The sequence below is a fragment of the Sceloporus undulatus genome, chromosome 1 (assembly GCF_019175285.1).
Source record: "Sceloporus undulatus isolate JIND9_A2432 ecotype Alabama chromosome 1, SceUnd_v1.1, whole genome shotgun sequence".
Taxonomy (NCBI): domain Eukaryota; kingdom Metazoa; phylum Chordata; class Lepidosauria; order Squamata; family Phrynosomatidae; genus Sceloporus; species Sceloporus undulatus.
Window position 1 is genome coordinate 238,859,465 of NC_056522.1, and position 16,395 is coordinate 238,875,859.

At 39.5% G+C, this 16,395-nt stretch overlaps 1 protein-coding gene across 8 annotated transcripts in view; it reads left to right on the forward strand.

The window, feature by feature from the left end:
• Window positions 1-16,395, forward strand: part of MYLK (myosin light chain kinase) — a 295,320-nt gene that overhangs the window by 225,031 nt on the left and 53,894 nt on the right. For all 8 annotated transcript variants that reach the window (XM_042444623.1, XM_042444627.1, XM_042444633.1 and 5 more), the window contains one exon: window positions 136-207. In XM_042444623.1, the coding sequence (XP_042300557.1) occupies window positions 136-207 (72 nt within the window). The remainder of the gene's footprint in view (window positions 1-135; window positions 208-16,395) is intronic.

The window sequence follows — 16,395 nt, forward strand, 5'->3', positions numbered from 1 at the left end:
TTAAACATCTCAAAGCCAACAATGTTAATGTGCATTCCAGCCCAATCAGAGGTCTCTTTTCACCACAGCCATTCCACTGTAGCTTAAATATCTGGTTTAATTCTAAACTGTCCCTTTTCTTTCCTCTTATTTTAGAGTCTTCAAAGGCAACTGAAAAGAAGAGCAAAAAGCCAAAAAGTTCACTCTCTCCTGTGCTGTCAACAGAGAGTAAGTGCTTCTGCTTTTCCTACCTTTTTGGTGAATTTGTGCAAGTGTTTGGCCAGGTACATGACTCCCAGATGGCCTAAATACCCTAAAGACATCAAAACTCCTCTGATCTTGGAAGCTAGGCATGGTCAGCCCTGGTTGTACTTGGATGGGAAGGTGCCAACAAATAGCAGAGACTGTAGGCTATATTTAAGAGGAAGGAGTTTGCATATGAAATGCATGGGTTTCATCCATAATTCATCCATAAATAGACAGACAATTTCAAGGCACATAGACACACTCACAGCCCTGACTCCCCAAAGCATTGCTGTTATTGTGACAGCAGGCCTAGTCACACCAAAGAAAAAGAAGAGAAGAGAAGGCAGCACTGTCAATTCTTTGCACTCAGACTAGGGTGGGGCATACTTTGTATGGATGGTTGGTGTTGCCAGCTGCCAAGTGTATAGGATGACGTCTGCTCAATTTCACAAGCATCGTTGTTTCTATATTATATATATTGTTAGAGAGAAACACAGAAATAGCAATAGCAGCTTCATTTATGTTCCACTTCATACCACACTGAGCAGTCTCTAAGCAGTTTACAACTGTAAGCTAATTGCCTCCAACAAGCTGGGTTCTCATTTTAGTGACCTCGGAAGGATGCAAGGCTGCATTGACCCTGAGCCTCTGGTAGGGATTGAATTTACAACATTATGGTTTGTGACTTCGTGGCTGCACTACTGGCATTTAACCACTGTGCCACCATGTTGTTAGGCAGAATCTCTATGCAGTCTGTAGTCTACAAACACTTATCCAGGATAAAAATGTTACTCTTTAAACTGCCAACAGGAATCTTAATTCTTGCTACTAGAGTACATATAAAAGTGTCTTACATGGTAAAAATTAAGAGGTGGAAATGCTGGTTTAAATAAGGTGTATTTCATGTCAAATCCTTGTGCTTTTAGAATAGGAAAGTTCCTCAGGGAGCTCCTTTATTCTTGGCAAACAGAAAAAATGGCTCCCCCCCCCCCAAGTTGGGTACATTTTCATGCAGGAGAGCATGTATTTGAAATTGGCTGAAGTGTTCCGATGTATGGCATTTTCTTTTCCTCCTTTGCTTCACATTGTCAGATATGTGCTGATCCCTCTTTGTACCTTCTGTGAGTTAATAGGCTCCTGCCGAGGAAGCCAGGAGATTATTTTCTGTAATCTCCTCTTGCATACTTCTGCCCATCTCCTCTTTCATGATTCTGGACCATCCAAGGAAGTGCAAGCGGCTGTAAGGGGAAGGTAGAATTGACTAAAATGCCCCTTTCTTCCTTCCATGAGAACATTTGGGAAGCAGAGTTTCTTTCATAGGAACTCTGGAACTAGCCGACTCTCATGGATATTTTTGTTTTACTCAAAAACTTCTATCCGAGCATTGTTTTTATATGATTGGATGTAAATTATAGTAGTGGAACGGCACATATGTGTTGACTTTTTCTACTCCTTGTTGCTTGAGAGTGCACATTCCATTGGGAACAATGCCCTCGTGACCATTGCACACAAATCTTATAGCCAGCTGTGGAATAACAAGTGTCATGCAGCTAACACTTTGTTATGGCTTTCTCCCTTTTCAGTTTGTCATTGTATCCTGAGCCAAGTTCACATGCTACTTTTTTCTGCTCATGCAATGAAGGCGTACGGGGGTTGGAGGGAGTATACCAATGTAATGTGAGAATTTCTACATAAATATCTGTTTTTGTTCCATATTGGGAAGATGCTGTGTAAATGTAAACACTCATAGCTAATCACGAGATACTTTACAATCCTTTTAAAACACTCCATTTAAACATTTGTGAATTGATTTAGCCTGCTCTCTTTTAGGATAGTCATATGGAAGGTTCATCATAAAAAAATACAGGACTCTTCAGTACACCTCAGTCTGCCACAAGGTTACCACAGTAAGATCAGGCAGACTGAAGGGTTCCTGTATTTTTTACAACCAGCATCTCTAATATGTAATTTTTGTCCAAGATTTAGATAATAAAAAGAGACCTTTTACTTCCTGTTAAAAGAGGCTACTGCCCTAGGCTTTTTACCTAAAAAAACCTAAATTGATATGAATCATATAGAGGTGATATATTTAAGATGGAATAGCAAGATAAATCAAACTTGTAAAGCAGTTCCAGAAATCATAACAGAATAAACAGTAACTTTTAAGTCAATTCCACTTAAGAACAAGGGATTTATTTTATTTAATTCTGCATTAAGGGCAAATAGTAGACCTAAATACATTTTTTAGTTTTAACTGGGGTAGACCCACTGTATCAATGGGAATTTAGTAAGTCAGCAGTTACATAAATTCTGTCAACTTGGTTCATCTACTCTAGTTTGATTTTACACCAGAGTCTGAATAACAAACAGGGAAAAGGTGTGGTTTGTTGCTGCACCTGTCTGTTCTTGATGCTGTGGGTGCTGCTGAACTAGTCTTTGACATTTTCCAGTCTCTTAAAGCTATTGTCTAATATTCCAATGTAGAGTAATTAAACACTATTAGAAGTAACCATGGATCACAAAAAGGCTGCCATTCTTCTGTGAGACTGGGAGGGGAGAAATTAATTAGCTTAAGCTAGTAAATATATTAATAATGACCAACAAAACAAAATCCACATCTGTTTCTCTCTGGAGAACAGATGTACTACAAATGCTGGGTGACCAAGAATATGGCCACTTAATCCTCTTAGATAATGTATTTTGCTAAATGCTTAGATACGAAACTACAGATTGACCAAGTTCTTGAAGTCTATTGTTGAAGTCTTGTATGCCTTCAAGTCGTTTCTGGCTTATGGTGACCCTAAGGTGAACCTATCATGAGGTTTTCAAAGTATGATACATAACATATTTGATATTGAAGGAGTTAGCTTCCCTCCTTCTCATTTCTCAGTCCTGCAAAGACTGCATTTTCCCAGTACTGTCTCCATTGTTCCAATACTGTCTTGCTGCAACCATTTCTCTAAATATGTTGCTTCACAAATCATGCAAAGAATTTTGAATTATTTTGAAATTAAGCAATGCAATAGCACTCCCAGATTTTTAGCAAAGGAATGATACATGTCAAGAGAGATCCTTGCAGAAACTTTATAATATGTTTAATGGTGTGTGAAGTGGAAGTGGAGTCGTGCCAGCTGTTCATATTATCCAATTCAGATGCATCTGCCAGCCATGACGCTTGGCAGCTGTGTGTTAGAAAGGGGCCATGCAAGGGCCATTTAAAAACTTTGACTAGTCAAGTGTTCTGAGTCGATGAGGAAGCCTATATATCTGTCTTGCACAACTTTGATCCCACCAGATATTTTGAGTTATCACTTCTATTAGTCCCAGCCAACATGGTCAGGGATGATGGGAGTTCTAGTCCAAAGTTTATGAAGGACCCATTTTAGGGATGGTTGCTATCCATGAAGAGAAGTAATGAAAAATCACAGTTTTTCTGATCCTCAACAAGCCAGAGCATCTTGACAAGCTAAAACACAACATTTTAAAAAATGATGAAGTGGCAGAGCATGCTTATTTGAACTTTTTTTATATGAAAATTGGTTGTCATAAAAAAAAACCTTGCTTTTTACACAAAACCCAATTCTTTGCATACAAAACATTGTTCTGCACAAACCATTGTTTCTGGGGCAGATGAGAAGGGCTTGTTGTTGTTGTTGCCAAAATGATTTTTTTCACAAAACAGTCATGGATTGAGAAAGATAAATGAAAAAGAACAAAAACTCTGATAATGATCTCCGACACAGGGAAAGTTTTTTTTATTTGTTCTTATGTGATACAACCAAGTGGGTGAACTGCTTATACATTTTCATGGTGATATTAAAATCACAGCCAGCATTGTTGTACTTGTAAAGTCTTTGAATGCTTCTGAAGCTAGACTTTCTCACCAATGGAAGTTAATTATATGCATTTTCATATGCAGCCATTATGTGTCCTTCTTGAACAAGTTTTTCCTACCATAACCACCGGTTGTTGTTTTAATTTTATGGTGTTTATTTTGACTGAAGTTCATTTTGACTGTAGCTTTATGAAGATACTAGGAAAAACCCATTTCATTTAAGTAAAAAGTATTAGGTTTTAGAGTTTTATGGGTGTTCACATTTGAACTGAAAGAAATGTTATTTAAAATTTACTCTTTTTAGGTTTATATGAAGTGCAGAATTTTATACTGAAATGAATTCAATAATGTTTGTGTAATCCTAGTACTAAAAACCCTGAAGTTATGTCTTTGTGGAGTTTGTATAAACATAAAATCTCATTTTGCAGCTTGCTTACTCCTATATTTCTTCATTCAGTTCAAGTTGTAATGTGAAAGGTTCTTTACAGTACTCCTGGCAAAACACAGATAAAACTGCTGAAGCTTTATTTGCACATTGTGAGCAAATGGAGCCAGAATCATTTTTTTAGTTTTGTTTTCACTTTTGCTGTTGTCAGAACTTTTCTGCTTTGCAAAATGGAAATTACATTGTATTTTAAACCATAGAGCCAGTGTGATGTAATGGTTTAAGTGTTGGACTGTGACTGGGGAGAGCATGGAAATCCACTGGCTGCCCTTGGGCAAGTCACACTCTCTCATAGGAATTGGAAGGTAAAAGCAAACCCCATCTGAACAAATCGGGGTAAGTCAGGAATGACTTGAAGGCACACGACAGCAACAACAATTTTAATCCAAGTTTTGGACATTAAAAGAATTGGACATAAACTCTCCACAGAACTGATGGAGTTGTTGACCTGGCCCATGGGGCTAGTATGCAAAGGAGCTACAGAACACCAAACCTTTCTAACCTAATCTGAAGAAGACCACCTGCACCAGAGTCTCTTTTTATATTCTTTCTGTAATCCCTTTCCACCCTCTCCTTCCTTTCGCAACTGACATGAGGCTAGCACTGGCCTGTTATTAAGCACATGGGATACTGGGAGAACATCTAACAAGTCAGGATCCACCCTACCATTTGGGATACTAATGGGGTAGAAAACAAATGGTTGATAATTTAATTTTATTATTATAGTAATGGGGGGGGGGGTCAAATAGGAAAAGAGATGTTTATAGGATTTTTGTGCCTGAAATGCCAAAATAATGCCATTGGCTATTTGCCCTTTGAGTTACAAGGTATTTGCATCTTGAGTTGGATAGAAGGCAAATGGGAAACACCTGTTGTTCTGCAATAGGCAGCACAATGTCTTCATCTGACCCTTCAGGAGGTATATAACCATGGTCTACCTCCTGGGGGAATACTGTCCAACTCAAAGAGTGAAGAACTCCCCTCCTCCAATGAGATTTCATCAACTATACACTAAGAATATTTCCTTAAATTTTTAAACACCAGTTTTGGGAGCATTTGCACAGGTCTGAATGAGGAATGATTAGTGTAGCCAATTTGAACGAAAAGCAGGGAAGCCCTTTCAGTCATTCTGTAGCTTGCTTAGTTGTCCAACAGAAGGGTACAAGTGACACACTTGTACAGATGTCATTTTTTTAAATGTGCAGATGTACATTCTGGCGGTAGAATGTACCTCCAGAATGTACCTTTTGGTCCATATGGAAAGCAATGATACTGCAAGACACAGCCTTCAGAACATCAGAAGGGATTACGAAGCTCTTGGTAGGAAGCTGAAAGAAATGGATGCACAAGTTGTCATCTCGTCTCTTCTGCCAGTTGAAGGGCATGGTCCAGGAAGGGAGAGGAAAATAGCGGATGTAAACAACTGGCTCCTCAGATGGTGCCGCTGAGGAGGATTTGGATTCTTCGATCATGGGCTGCGGTTCCATGAGGAGGGACTTGCAACGGACGGGTTGAATCTCATGCCAGTTGGAAGAAAAGTATTTGCCAACAGTGTCAAGAATTTGATCAGGAGGGCTTTAAACTGAGTTTTGTGAGGGAGGGAGAAAATATTAAGGAAGGCAAAAGGGCTGGAGAAAATAGTCAAACTGACATAGAGGAAACAAGACCAATAGTGCAACAGTGGGAGGCAAAAAGACTTGTACAGGCAGCAAATAAAGGGGACCCATGGTTTTCGATGTCTCTACACTAATGCACAGAGCATGGGAAATAAGCAAGATGAACTTCAACTCCTTGTACAAAAAAGCAAACATGATATAATAGGCATCACTGAAACCTGGTGGGATGAATCTCATAAGTGGAATGTAGAAATAGAGGGGTATAACCTTTTTATGAGAAATAGGCCAAACAGGAAAGGAGGAGGAATGGCACTATATGTCAGAGATATTTACACCAGTGAAGAGATGCAAGACGTCAATCATGGAAGCTGGTAGAGAGCATCTGGATAAAAATTAAAGGGGAGGGAAGCAACAAGGATGTTACGGTGGGAGTCTACTACAGACCCCCAAGTCAGATGGAGGAATTGGATTATGCCTTTCTAGAACAGATGTCTACACACTCAGAAAGGAGAGATGTAGTAGTGATGGTTGACTTCAACTATCCTGATATTTGCTGGAAGTCAAACTCAGCCAAATCCTCAAGGTATAGCAAATTTCTCACTTGCCTCAATGACAATTTCATGGTCCAAAGGGTGGAAGAGGCAACAAGGGGGTCAGCTATTTTAGATATGGTCCTAACCAACAAGGATGATTTGGTTAATGGGGTGCAAGTGGTGGGATCATTACGTGGAAGTGACCATGTTCTCCTGGAGTTTGTTATACAGTGGAAAAGAGAAGCCAGGCATAGTCAGACAGGCATTCTAGACATTAGGAAAGCGGATTTCAGTAAACTTAGAGAAGTATTGAGAGTGATCCCGTTTTCAGAAATACTAAAAGAGAAGGGAGTTCAGGACGGATGGGAGTTTCTCAAAAGGGAGATACTGAAAGCACAATTTCAAACAGTTCCAGCGAGAAAGAAAAATGGGAGGTGTCTCAAGAAACCAGGATGAATGAATAAGGAACTTTCAACCAAGCTAAGTTTTAAACGGAACATGTATAAGAAATGGAAAAGGGGGGAAATCACAAAAAAGGAATTCAAAGAAATAGCAGACATGTGTAGGGGTAAAGTCAGAAAAGCTAAAGCACAGAATGAACTCAGGCTTGCTAGAGAGGTTAAAAACAATAAAAAAACAGCAAAAGGTAGAACAAGGAAATGGTAGGGCCACTACATGGAGAAGATGGCAAAATGCTAACAGAGGACAGAGAAAGGCAGAATTACTCAACACCTTCTTTGCCTTAGTGTTCTCTGAAAAGGAAAAGGGTGCTCAACATGAGGATAATGGAGCAGAGGACAGAATAGGGGAATTTCAGCACAGAATAAGTAAAGAGATAGTACAGAAATATCTTGCTAATCTAAATGAATTTAAGTCTCCAGGACCAGATGAACTACATCCAAGAGTATTAAAAGAGCTGGCAAATGTAATATCAGAGCCATTGACAATAATCTTTGAGAACTCCTGGAGAACAGGAGAAATCCCAGCAGACTGGAGGAGGGCAAACATTGTCCCTATCTTCAAAAAGGGGAAAAAAGAGGATCCCAACAATTATCATCCAGTTAGTCTGACATCAATACTAGGAAAGATTCTAGAGCAGATCATTAAACAGAGAGTCTGTGAACATCTAGAAGGCAATGCCATAATCACAGAAAATCAACATGGGTTTCAGAGAAAGAAGTCATGCCAGGCAAATCTGATCTCTTTCTTTGATAAAATTACCAGCTTGGTAGATGAAGGGAATGCTGTGGATATAGTATACTGTATCTTGATTTCAGTAAGGCCTTTGACAAGGTTTCCCATGAAATTCTTGCAAACAAGCATGTAAAATATGGGCTAGACAAGGTAACTGTTACATGGATTTGTCATTGGTTGACCGGCTGAACCCAAAGGGTACTCAACAATGTCTCCTTTTCATCCTGGAGAGAAGTGACCAGTGGGGTCCCACAGGGATTTGTCCTGGGCCCAGTGTTATTCAACATCTTTATCAATGACCTGGATGACAGAATTGGGAGCATACTTATCAAATTTGTAGATGACACCAAATTAGGAGGAATAGCTAAGACTCCAGAGGACAGGATCAAGATTCAAAATGACCTGAATAGACCAGAAAGCTGCACCAAAGCTAAAAAAATGAAATTCAATGCGGAGAAATGTAAGTTACTGCACTTAGGGAGGAAAAATAAAATGCACAGATATAGGATGGGGGACATCAGGCTTAATGAAACTATGTGTGAAAGGGATCTGGGAGTCCAAGTAGACCACAAGTTCAACATGAGTCAACAGTGCGACGCAGCAGCTAAAAAGGCCAATGCAATTTTAGGCTACATCGATAAAAGTATAGTGTCTATAACAAGAGAAGTAATAGTGCCACTCTATTCTGCTTTGGTCAGGTCCCACCTGGAATATTGTGTCCAGTTCTGGGCACCACAGTTCAAAAAGGACATTGAGAAACTGGAGCGTGTCCAAAGGAAGGCAACTAAAATGGTGAAGGGTCTGGAAACCATGTCCTATTGAGGAACGACTTAGGGAGCTGGGGATGTTTAGCCTGGAGAAGAGAAGGTTAAGAGTTGATATGATAGGCCTGTTTAAATATTTGAAGGGATGTCATATTGAGGAGGGAACAAGCTTGTTTTCTGCTTCTCCAGAGATTAGGACCCGGAACAATGGATGCAAGCTCCAGGAAAAGAGATTCCACCTCAACTTTAGGAGGAACTTCCTGACAGTAAGGGCAGTTCGACAGTGGAACACACTCCCTCTGAGTGTAGTGGAGTCTCCTTCCTTGGAGGTCTTTAAGCAGAGGCTGGATGGCCATCTGTCTCTTCCAACTCTATGATTCTAGGATTCTATTATTCTAGTCCTTTAATTAGGAATTGTAGGTTAGAGGATACCTAGGTGGAAGTGTGAATTATCAATACGTTTCTAGTCACTTCAGAAAACCACACAGCTCTCATTTATGCAATATTTGCATTATATTACACACACTCTCTCTCTCTCTCTTTCTCTCTCTCTCTGTGTGTGTGTGTGTGTGTGTGTGTGTGTAATTTTAAAAACAAACCATCTGCATTTAAAATCCGTTAAACTGTACACCATGCACTCAAAACAGTGCAGCATACTATTAAAAGCCCAAAGTCAGTTCCTAAAATCCAGATGGAAAAGGATATGTTTTATGCCCTGGTGGAAGAAGAGCAAAGGGGAGGGGGCATTCTTGCTTTCTTAGGCAATTCCAAAGAGAGAAGCTGCCGAAAAGGCCCTCTCTGATCCCAGTAAATGAGTCTGCAAAACTAGTGGGACGGAAGTCCCTCTCCTGAAGAACTTAGGGCTCAAACAAGGTGAAACAAAATATCATCACTTACTTTTATAGACTTGGGTGTTCTATAGATATTTGGGATCTAGATATAGATATTTGGGGTGAGATTTACTTGTGGTGAAATAGGCTAATTTTTGAATCCACCCAGAAAACAAATAATTTAAAACACAGCATGATTGGGCCTCAGTAAAATGCATCTGATACCATAAGGAGGTCCTCTTGCGTTCAAGTGAAGACAAGCAGAATGCCCATTCAGACTTTGCTGCTTGACATGCCAGGATTCCTTTGGATGTAGCCATGGCTGTTAAAGTGGCATCAAACTGCTAAAGTTGTGCAGTGTCAAAAAGGATTCCATAGGATGAAGTCACGATGATTAAAGTGGTGCTACAGTTATGTAACATGAGTACAAACTCTATCCATGGTTCTGTTTTACTGTCCTGCTGTCACTCATTTTCTTCTGTTGGCTTCCTTGTATCCATTTCTCACAAAGGTTTACTAAAGCAACATTTGGGGCAAAAAAAACCCCTCCAATATTAAGCCACAGAGGTAATACGTTTCCTCTGTGCTTATTGAAAAACATTCCCAACGGTTCCAAAAAGTTTACTTTGTAACAGTATTTCTCTCTCTCGCTCTCGCTCTCTCTTTCAACAATCAAAAGGACGGTGTTGTGGTATCTAGAATCCTTAAAGAAATAAATCTTCTGGCCAGCTACTGCATGAAAGCTGTCTGATTTTATGTCAAACAAAAGTTTTGGCCAGGTTATCCTGTTCTCCTGCTAAGTGTATTAATAAACATCACCACTGACACTGTCCAGAACAGAATCTGTGCAAATTACCTTTTGTTATTTTCTAACACTTATTATCTGAACTAGTGCTTGACTGAAGAATTTGGCCCAGTCTTTATTGGTACAGGGTAGAGTGGAGTGGTGATTTAATATTTGTTGGGAATATGAGGCTGAGGAACATCCAGGTCAGAGGGATGACTTTGGCTGAGTCAAACACTTTCAGCCTCAGATAACCCAGTGAAACAACCTTAGGGCATCATAAGTGGAAAACAATTTGAAAGCAACACCACCAACAAAAACATTTTGTTTTCTCGGGGAGAAAGGAGTTTTGTCTCTGTTTTAAGGGCAAGTTAGACAGCCATAGCAGCTCAGTGGTATTTTCTTGAATTGTTGGGAGGGGAGTAAAAATGATTTAATAATAAAATACATTTGAAATTTGTTGCCCTTTCATGACACCTAGAATTAGTTGTTTTAGCCTAACAGCAGGGCCGGACCAGCTACACTTCATTTCAATGAAATTTATCACACACTTCGAGTTCTGCTATGCTCCTGTCGCCCCAACGTCACCAATCTGTGACGGGAGCCTGCTGCTGGGGTTGCGCCTGGCACTATTAAAGCGGAACGCTTCCATTTTCATCATGGAAGCATTCTCATAATTGTTAGGAAAAGGGCCCTTTTTTATTAACGGATCAAATCGTTATTTAAAAAGAGCCTTTTTCCTAACAATTACGAGAATGCTTCTATGATGAAAATGGAAGCGTTCCACTTTAATAGCGCCAGACGCGATCCCGCCAGGGGGCTCCCATCGCAGATTGGTGATGTTGGGGCTACAGGAGCATAGTGGAACTCAAAGTGTGTGATAAACTCCAATGACTCTGCAGAATTCCATGCTTAAGAAAGAGCATTCAGTGTTGGGGCAGATTTTCAAGCTGCACCAGTCAGATCAGTATCTACTTTTGGCCAGCTAAATCACCCATAAGGTGCGTGCACATTTTTCCTTATATGCAGATAGTTTCTTCAGGTTGTCAGACTTCAAGTGGAAATTCCCTTGCAGTAGTATAGGCAAAACAGTAAGGAAATGTTCTAATTGTACAAGCCATTCCTGCTTGGCACTCAGTTAAGCTTATGCTAGGTATGTTATTTGAGTCTCAGCCAGGTTATTATGCTTTATAGTTTATGCCATCCATACACAAGCTGTGGCTGAGTTAATACTGGCAAAGAGGAGAATTTTCCATGAGGGCTTTATTTACAGTTTATTTTCTGCATGGTTATTTGGGAATAGACCAAAAAAAAAAAAAAAATCCAGTGGTGGCACTTGATTGGAGAACTTGGAGAAGTAACCTTTTTGACCTCTTAGAGTTTAGGGCCTGATTGATTTCCAGGTGTGGATGTAGATCATGAGAACTTACCTATAGAGTACCTAAAGCCCATGACATTGTTTTTCTGCTTCTGCAGTAATATTTTCTTATTCTTTTTTCCCAGAAATGTTAATTTCTAAACTGAAAGTGCACCAGCTGCAAACTTCCAATATTATCCCCAGATTATCCATGTTATCCTTGTGAAGATCCTATCTTAGAGGTCTTCTACTTCTTCAAGATTCTTTGTAAAGGTGCTCTTGCTTTCTTTCTATTCGTGTATTCCTCTGCATCTGTTTTTTAACACATCTTTTTGTTGTTGTTGTTGTTAACTAGATCAAGTTGACTTCAATTTATGGTGAATGTAGAATAGATTGTGACTGTGTAGCTTGAAGCAGGTTTATTGATTTGCCATCTGTTTCTAGTGATTTATTTCCCCAAGTGCTCCGAGTGCAGCTTCCACTTCATTTTCTAAAACTGGAGGTTCATCATCAAATGGTTCTTCCTTTCATCTTTTCATCTCTTTTATATAGTTCTTCAATGTATTGTTTCCTTTGGCTTTTATTTCTCCTTGATCATATATATTATTTCCATTCTTGGTTTAAATTTCCCTTTAATTTCTCAGATCTTGTGGAAGAGATCTCTTGCTCTACCTTTTTTTGTTTTCACCTGTTTCTCTACATTGATTGTTATTCTGTTTGTCCCTGCACACAAGTCATTGAACAGTTGTGTTCACAGTCCTGACCCTAATTCTGTCTGTCACCTTTTACTTTTGCTTCTCAGCTGTCCTTAACTGTTTGAAGAGTTTCCACTGAGGCCTCCCAGAAGTATGTTTTGGCTGCAGATAATGTATTTTTGCTTTCCTCTCTCATCATGTCCCTGGCTTTGGTCTAGAGTTCTTCTGATTCCTGGTCAATTAGATATTTAAATTATCTTTATATACTATAGGGATGTTGTTCAGGGTGTACTTAGCCACAATGGTTGGTTAACTGTTCTTTAACTTTACTCTAATTTCTGATACTAGCAGTTCATGGTCTGTGTTAAAGTCTGCTCCTGGTCTTATTTTTATAGAAATAATTGAGCTTTTTCATTTCCCGCTTCAATTGATGTACTGTAGTCTATTTGAATTCTGTATTGGCAATCTGATAACGTCCATGTATACTGTTGCCTCTTTGGTTGTCTAAAGAATGTGTTCGTGATGAATGAACTGTTGGCCTCATAAAATTCAATCAGTCACTCTATTGCTTCATTTCTTGATCCTATATTTCCACAATCTTTGATTCTGCTTTATTTCCAACCTCCCTTAAATTGTTGGGCCACCAGCTGCTCGTGGTCCAGGACCCAGGAAATATCATCCCTTGAGGCTAATGTGAGAAAACAAAAATGGACTCAACCACTGACTGCAAGACATCCAGGCTGTGTGTTAATGGTGGTCTCTGTTGGAATACTTTGGATCCCAGTAGATTCCAAGGTTGGTCCAGACCTTACTTGGCCCAGCAAGGCTTATGTGACTGAACTCTATGCTGGAGTCTGAGGGAGAAATATTGGGTGTGAAGAATGGAGCCAATCACTTTAGAGCCATGTTCCCCCCCCCTTTCTGCTGCCAATTGATTTTTTTTTCACTTTAAATCTTTGATCAAAGGGGAAGATGAACCATGCCAACATATGCTCTGGCTGACTGGATGGAGGAAATTTCCTGGAGCTCAGCTCAGCTCTCATTCACACAGCTTTCTGCAGTTGCTCATTCACATGACAGACCTATAGCAAGACAAAAGGATATCCTATTGTAGCCAGCCTTTTTTCCCTTTCAGTCTTCTGCTTCTGTTCTCAAATTTCTCTCCTAACTTCTGTATTTCCCCCTTCTGTGCAGGAATGGGAAATAGAACTTGATAGTGACAATAAAAGTATACCTCATTTAACAAAGTAAATGTGTTCCTGGGCATTATTTCTTTAATAGAAAATATCATACCAGAGAAAAATTAGTATGGAAAGGCTAGGGATAGGTTCTTTTTTACTACAAAAAAGAAGAGCAGCTAAATATGTTTCACCAGGCTTATAGTAATTCAAAACGTACAATATGCACACGTGAAAAGAAACAACCAGGTCAGGAAAACTTCGTATAAGTAAAGAAAAACATTTTGAACCTTCTAGAGATGATTTGAAAACCTCTTCCAAAATGTGAGTTTTTTTCTTTGCAGTCTCCACTTTTCACACTCTCTGAGCCTCAGAGGAAGGCAGAGGCAAACTCGCTCTGAACAAATGTTGGCTTGCAAATGTCAAGATAGGTTGCCATAAGTTGCCAGTAGCTTGAACCCACACAACAATATATATGGCAATTCTAGGCAATATGGGAGCTGTAATTAATGTATACATTTGCAATCTTTAATAGTCCCAGAGATGTTCTTACTCTTCATAATCTGTCATAATGCATAGTGTGCCTTATTTACAGTTAGCAATATTCTATAGCAACAACAACAGCAACAAGGATTCCCAAACTAGAATTTGCAACCAGGGCCTGAAAGTGGAAGGTCATTATATTATAATTACAGTGTTTGTCTATCTGCTTTTTATTCTGTACAGTTCAACATGTTTGATCACAGTCACATAAATTTGATGTGTTACCTAAAGATACAAAAACAAAGATTAAAGGAAGGTTTTGAGCCCAGTCTGTCAACTGCTTTGAGTTCTTTCCAAACAAACACTTTGGATTTCTGCATATATTTGCCCTAGAAAGTACAGTTGGCCCTTTCTATCTGCGGGATTGCCATCTGGAGATCGGAGCATTCACAGATAGCCCCATCCCATTCTCCTCAACGGCGGTGCCACCATTAAAAACAGTGGGATTTGGTATCTGTGGGGTGGGGTGTGCTACCCAGAATGCAACCCTGCAGATACAAAGGGCCAATTGTATATTTATGAACTAATTTCAACCAGACATTATATTTAGACTTAGATTAACATCCCACACTATTCTGTGTACATCAGGAGCTAAAGATAAAAGTTTGGTCGGGGTGTGTGTGTGTGCTGCTTTGATCCATTTTTTGTGAAAGTGTGTGAAATGAACTTTAAGATTTTTGGATGCTGCTTTTATTTCATTCAAATCATCAGCACCAACCAGGAAATGCTAAGTTTCCTTCTATTGTATATTTACAGGCTAATATGTTATCACCTGACATAATGCATTTATATCTTTCTTGAGACATTGCATGTATTCCCCCTCCCCCCACCCTGAAAGATATTTAACATTTTATTGGTAAGCAAGAGCACTAAAATTCTAGGAATTTTAAAGCTTTTTGTAATCTCATACATATCTGCCACGGCATGTCCTAATAAGTACAGTGTGGTGGCTGCCTCAGACAGCATATTTTGTCTGTCTAGAAAGGGCAGTAAACTTTGTGATTTGATGTATTTTATTGTATTTTTCCATCAGAGAGAGAAGCCTGTGGGATTTCCTGCCTTGTGTTCCAAAATAACATGTCCAGGGGATGGGGAACCTCCTATTTGCAACTCTGCCTAAAGCAGAAAAATGTCCTGTCAGCCATGACAGTTAGGAAATGAAGCAAAGCTTAGGAAGCATTTACCTAAACATGCAACCAATTTTGGCTGCTTAAATGCATGGCAGTCTATGAAGGAGCAATCTAGACCATCAGTAGGCCAGGTTGCCAACATAATAGTGGAAGTGGAGTTACTAGATGTCTAGCTAAGTAACCAATTCTGCTTGCAAAATCAATTTGAAATTATCATAGTAGGGAGAGCAAGGAGCACAGAGGGAATATGGGATTCTTGAAAAGCCCCATGGCTACTTTTGGTGGGTGATGTTCATAAAGCCCTGTCTTTTACCATGCATTCTACTATGTCAAAACTGTTGTCAAGAGTATATGGCATGAGGTTGTGGCAAGTAAGTGAGGCATGGGAAATGAGAAATTTTGCCCATTGTAGGTTGAGGATTTTATCTTGCAGTTGCTTCTACTGTTCAAAAGTTCCATCATTTGGCAGTAGCAGCATATCATATATGAATGGTCGTATTTCCTGAAACATTGAAGCAGTGTTTTTGCTTAAAACATCCTTTTAATTTCTATTTCCTAAAGCAGCAGCTTGATGTCACTCAAAGTATTGGCTGTCCAACACATGTAGATGAAGTTTGAGCTGTTAAATGGCTAGCATTTTAAAATCTCAAGCTGCTTATTAAAGGGCCTTAGTATGGAGCTTTAGCAGCTTAGCCTGTAAGCTACTGTTTTGAAAAGCTTAGCAGTGGCACATTGGGCATTGACTCCTGCTGATAAAGTCATTAAAAATTGCTGGTGCTGGTTTGGAAGGGCTAGGGAAGAAATGCTTTGAGGAAAAACACAAGAGAATAATTCTTTCTCTAAACCAGCCCTTTGACCAGTGTTACAGTTGTGCTTTTCTGTATCTGTGGCCAGATCAAAGTAGTTGGGGGCCTGGAGCACTCTTTGAAATAGGAGAATAGGAGCCTCCTTTTGTACATTTGTGACTTGTTCTTGGAGTAGCACAGGAAATTAAATAAACAAATAAAAGATATTTAGAGCACAGTATCACCAAATTTCTCATATGTGAACCTATTTTCAGCCCTTCAACTTCCAAGTAGGGTTGACAGACTGAAAACTGGAGAGGGCTCCTGTGCCTTTAATGGTTGTGTAGAAGAGAGAATTTCAACAGATGTTCTTTACTCCTTGGCTGTGTGACAAGCAGGAGCTTCTGAACCATTAAAGGTGAAGAAGCCATCTCCTTTTTTCAGTTTTGTTTTGTTTGTTTAAAACTACAGGAAATCTAAG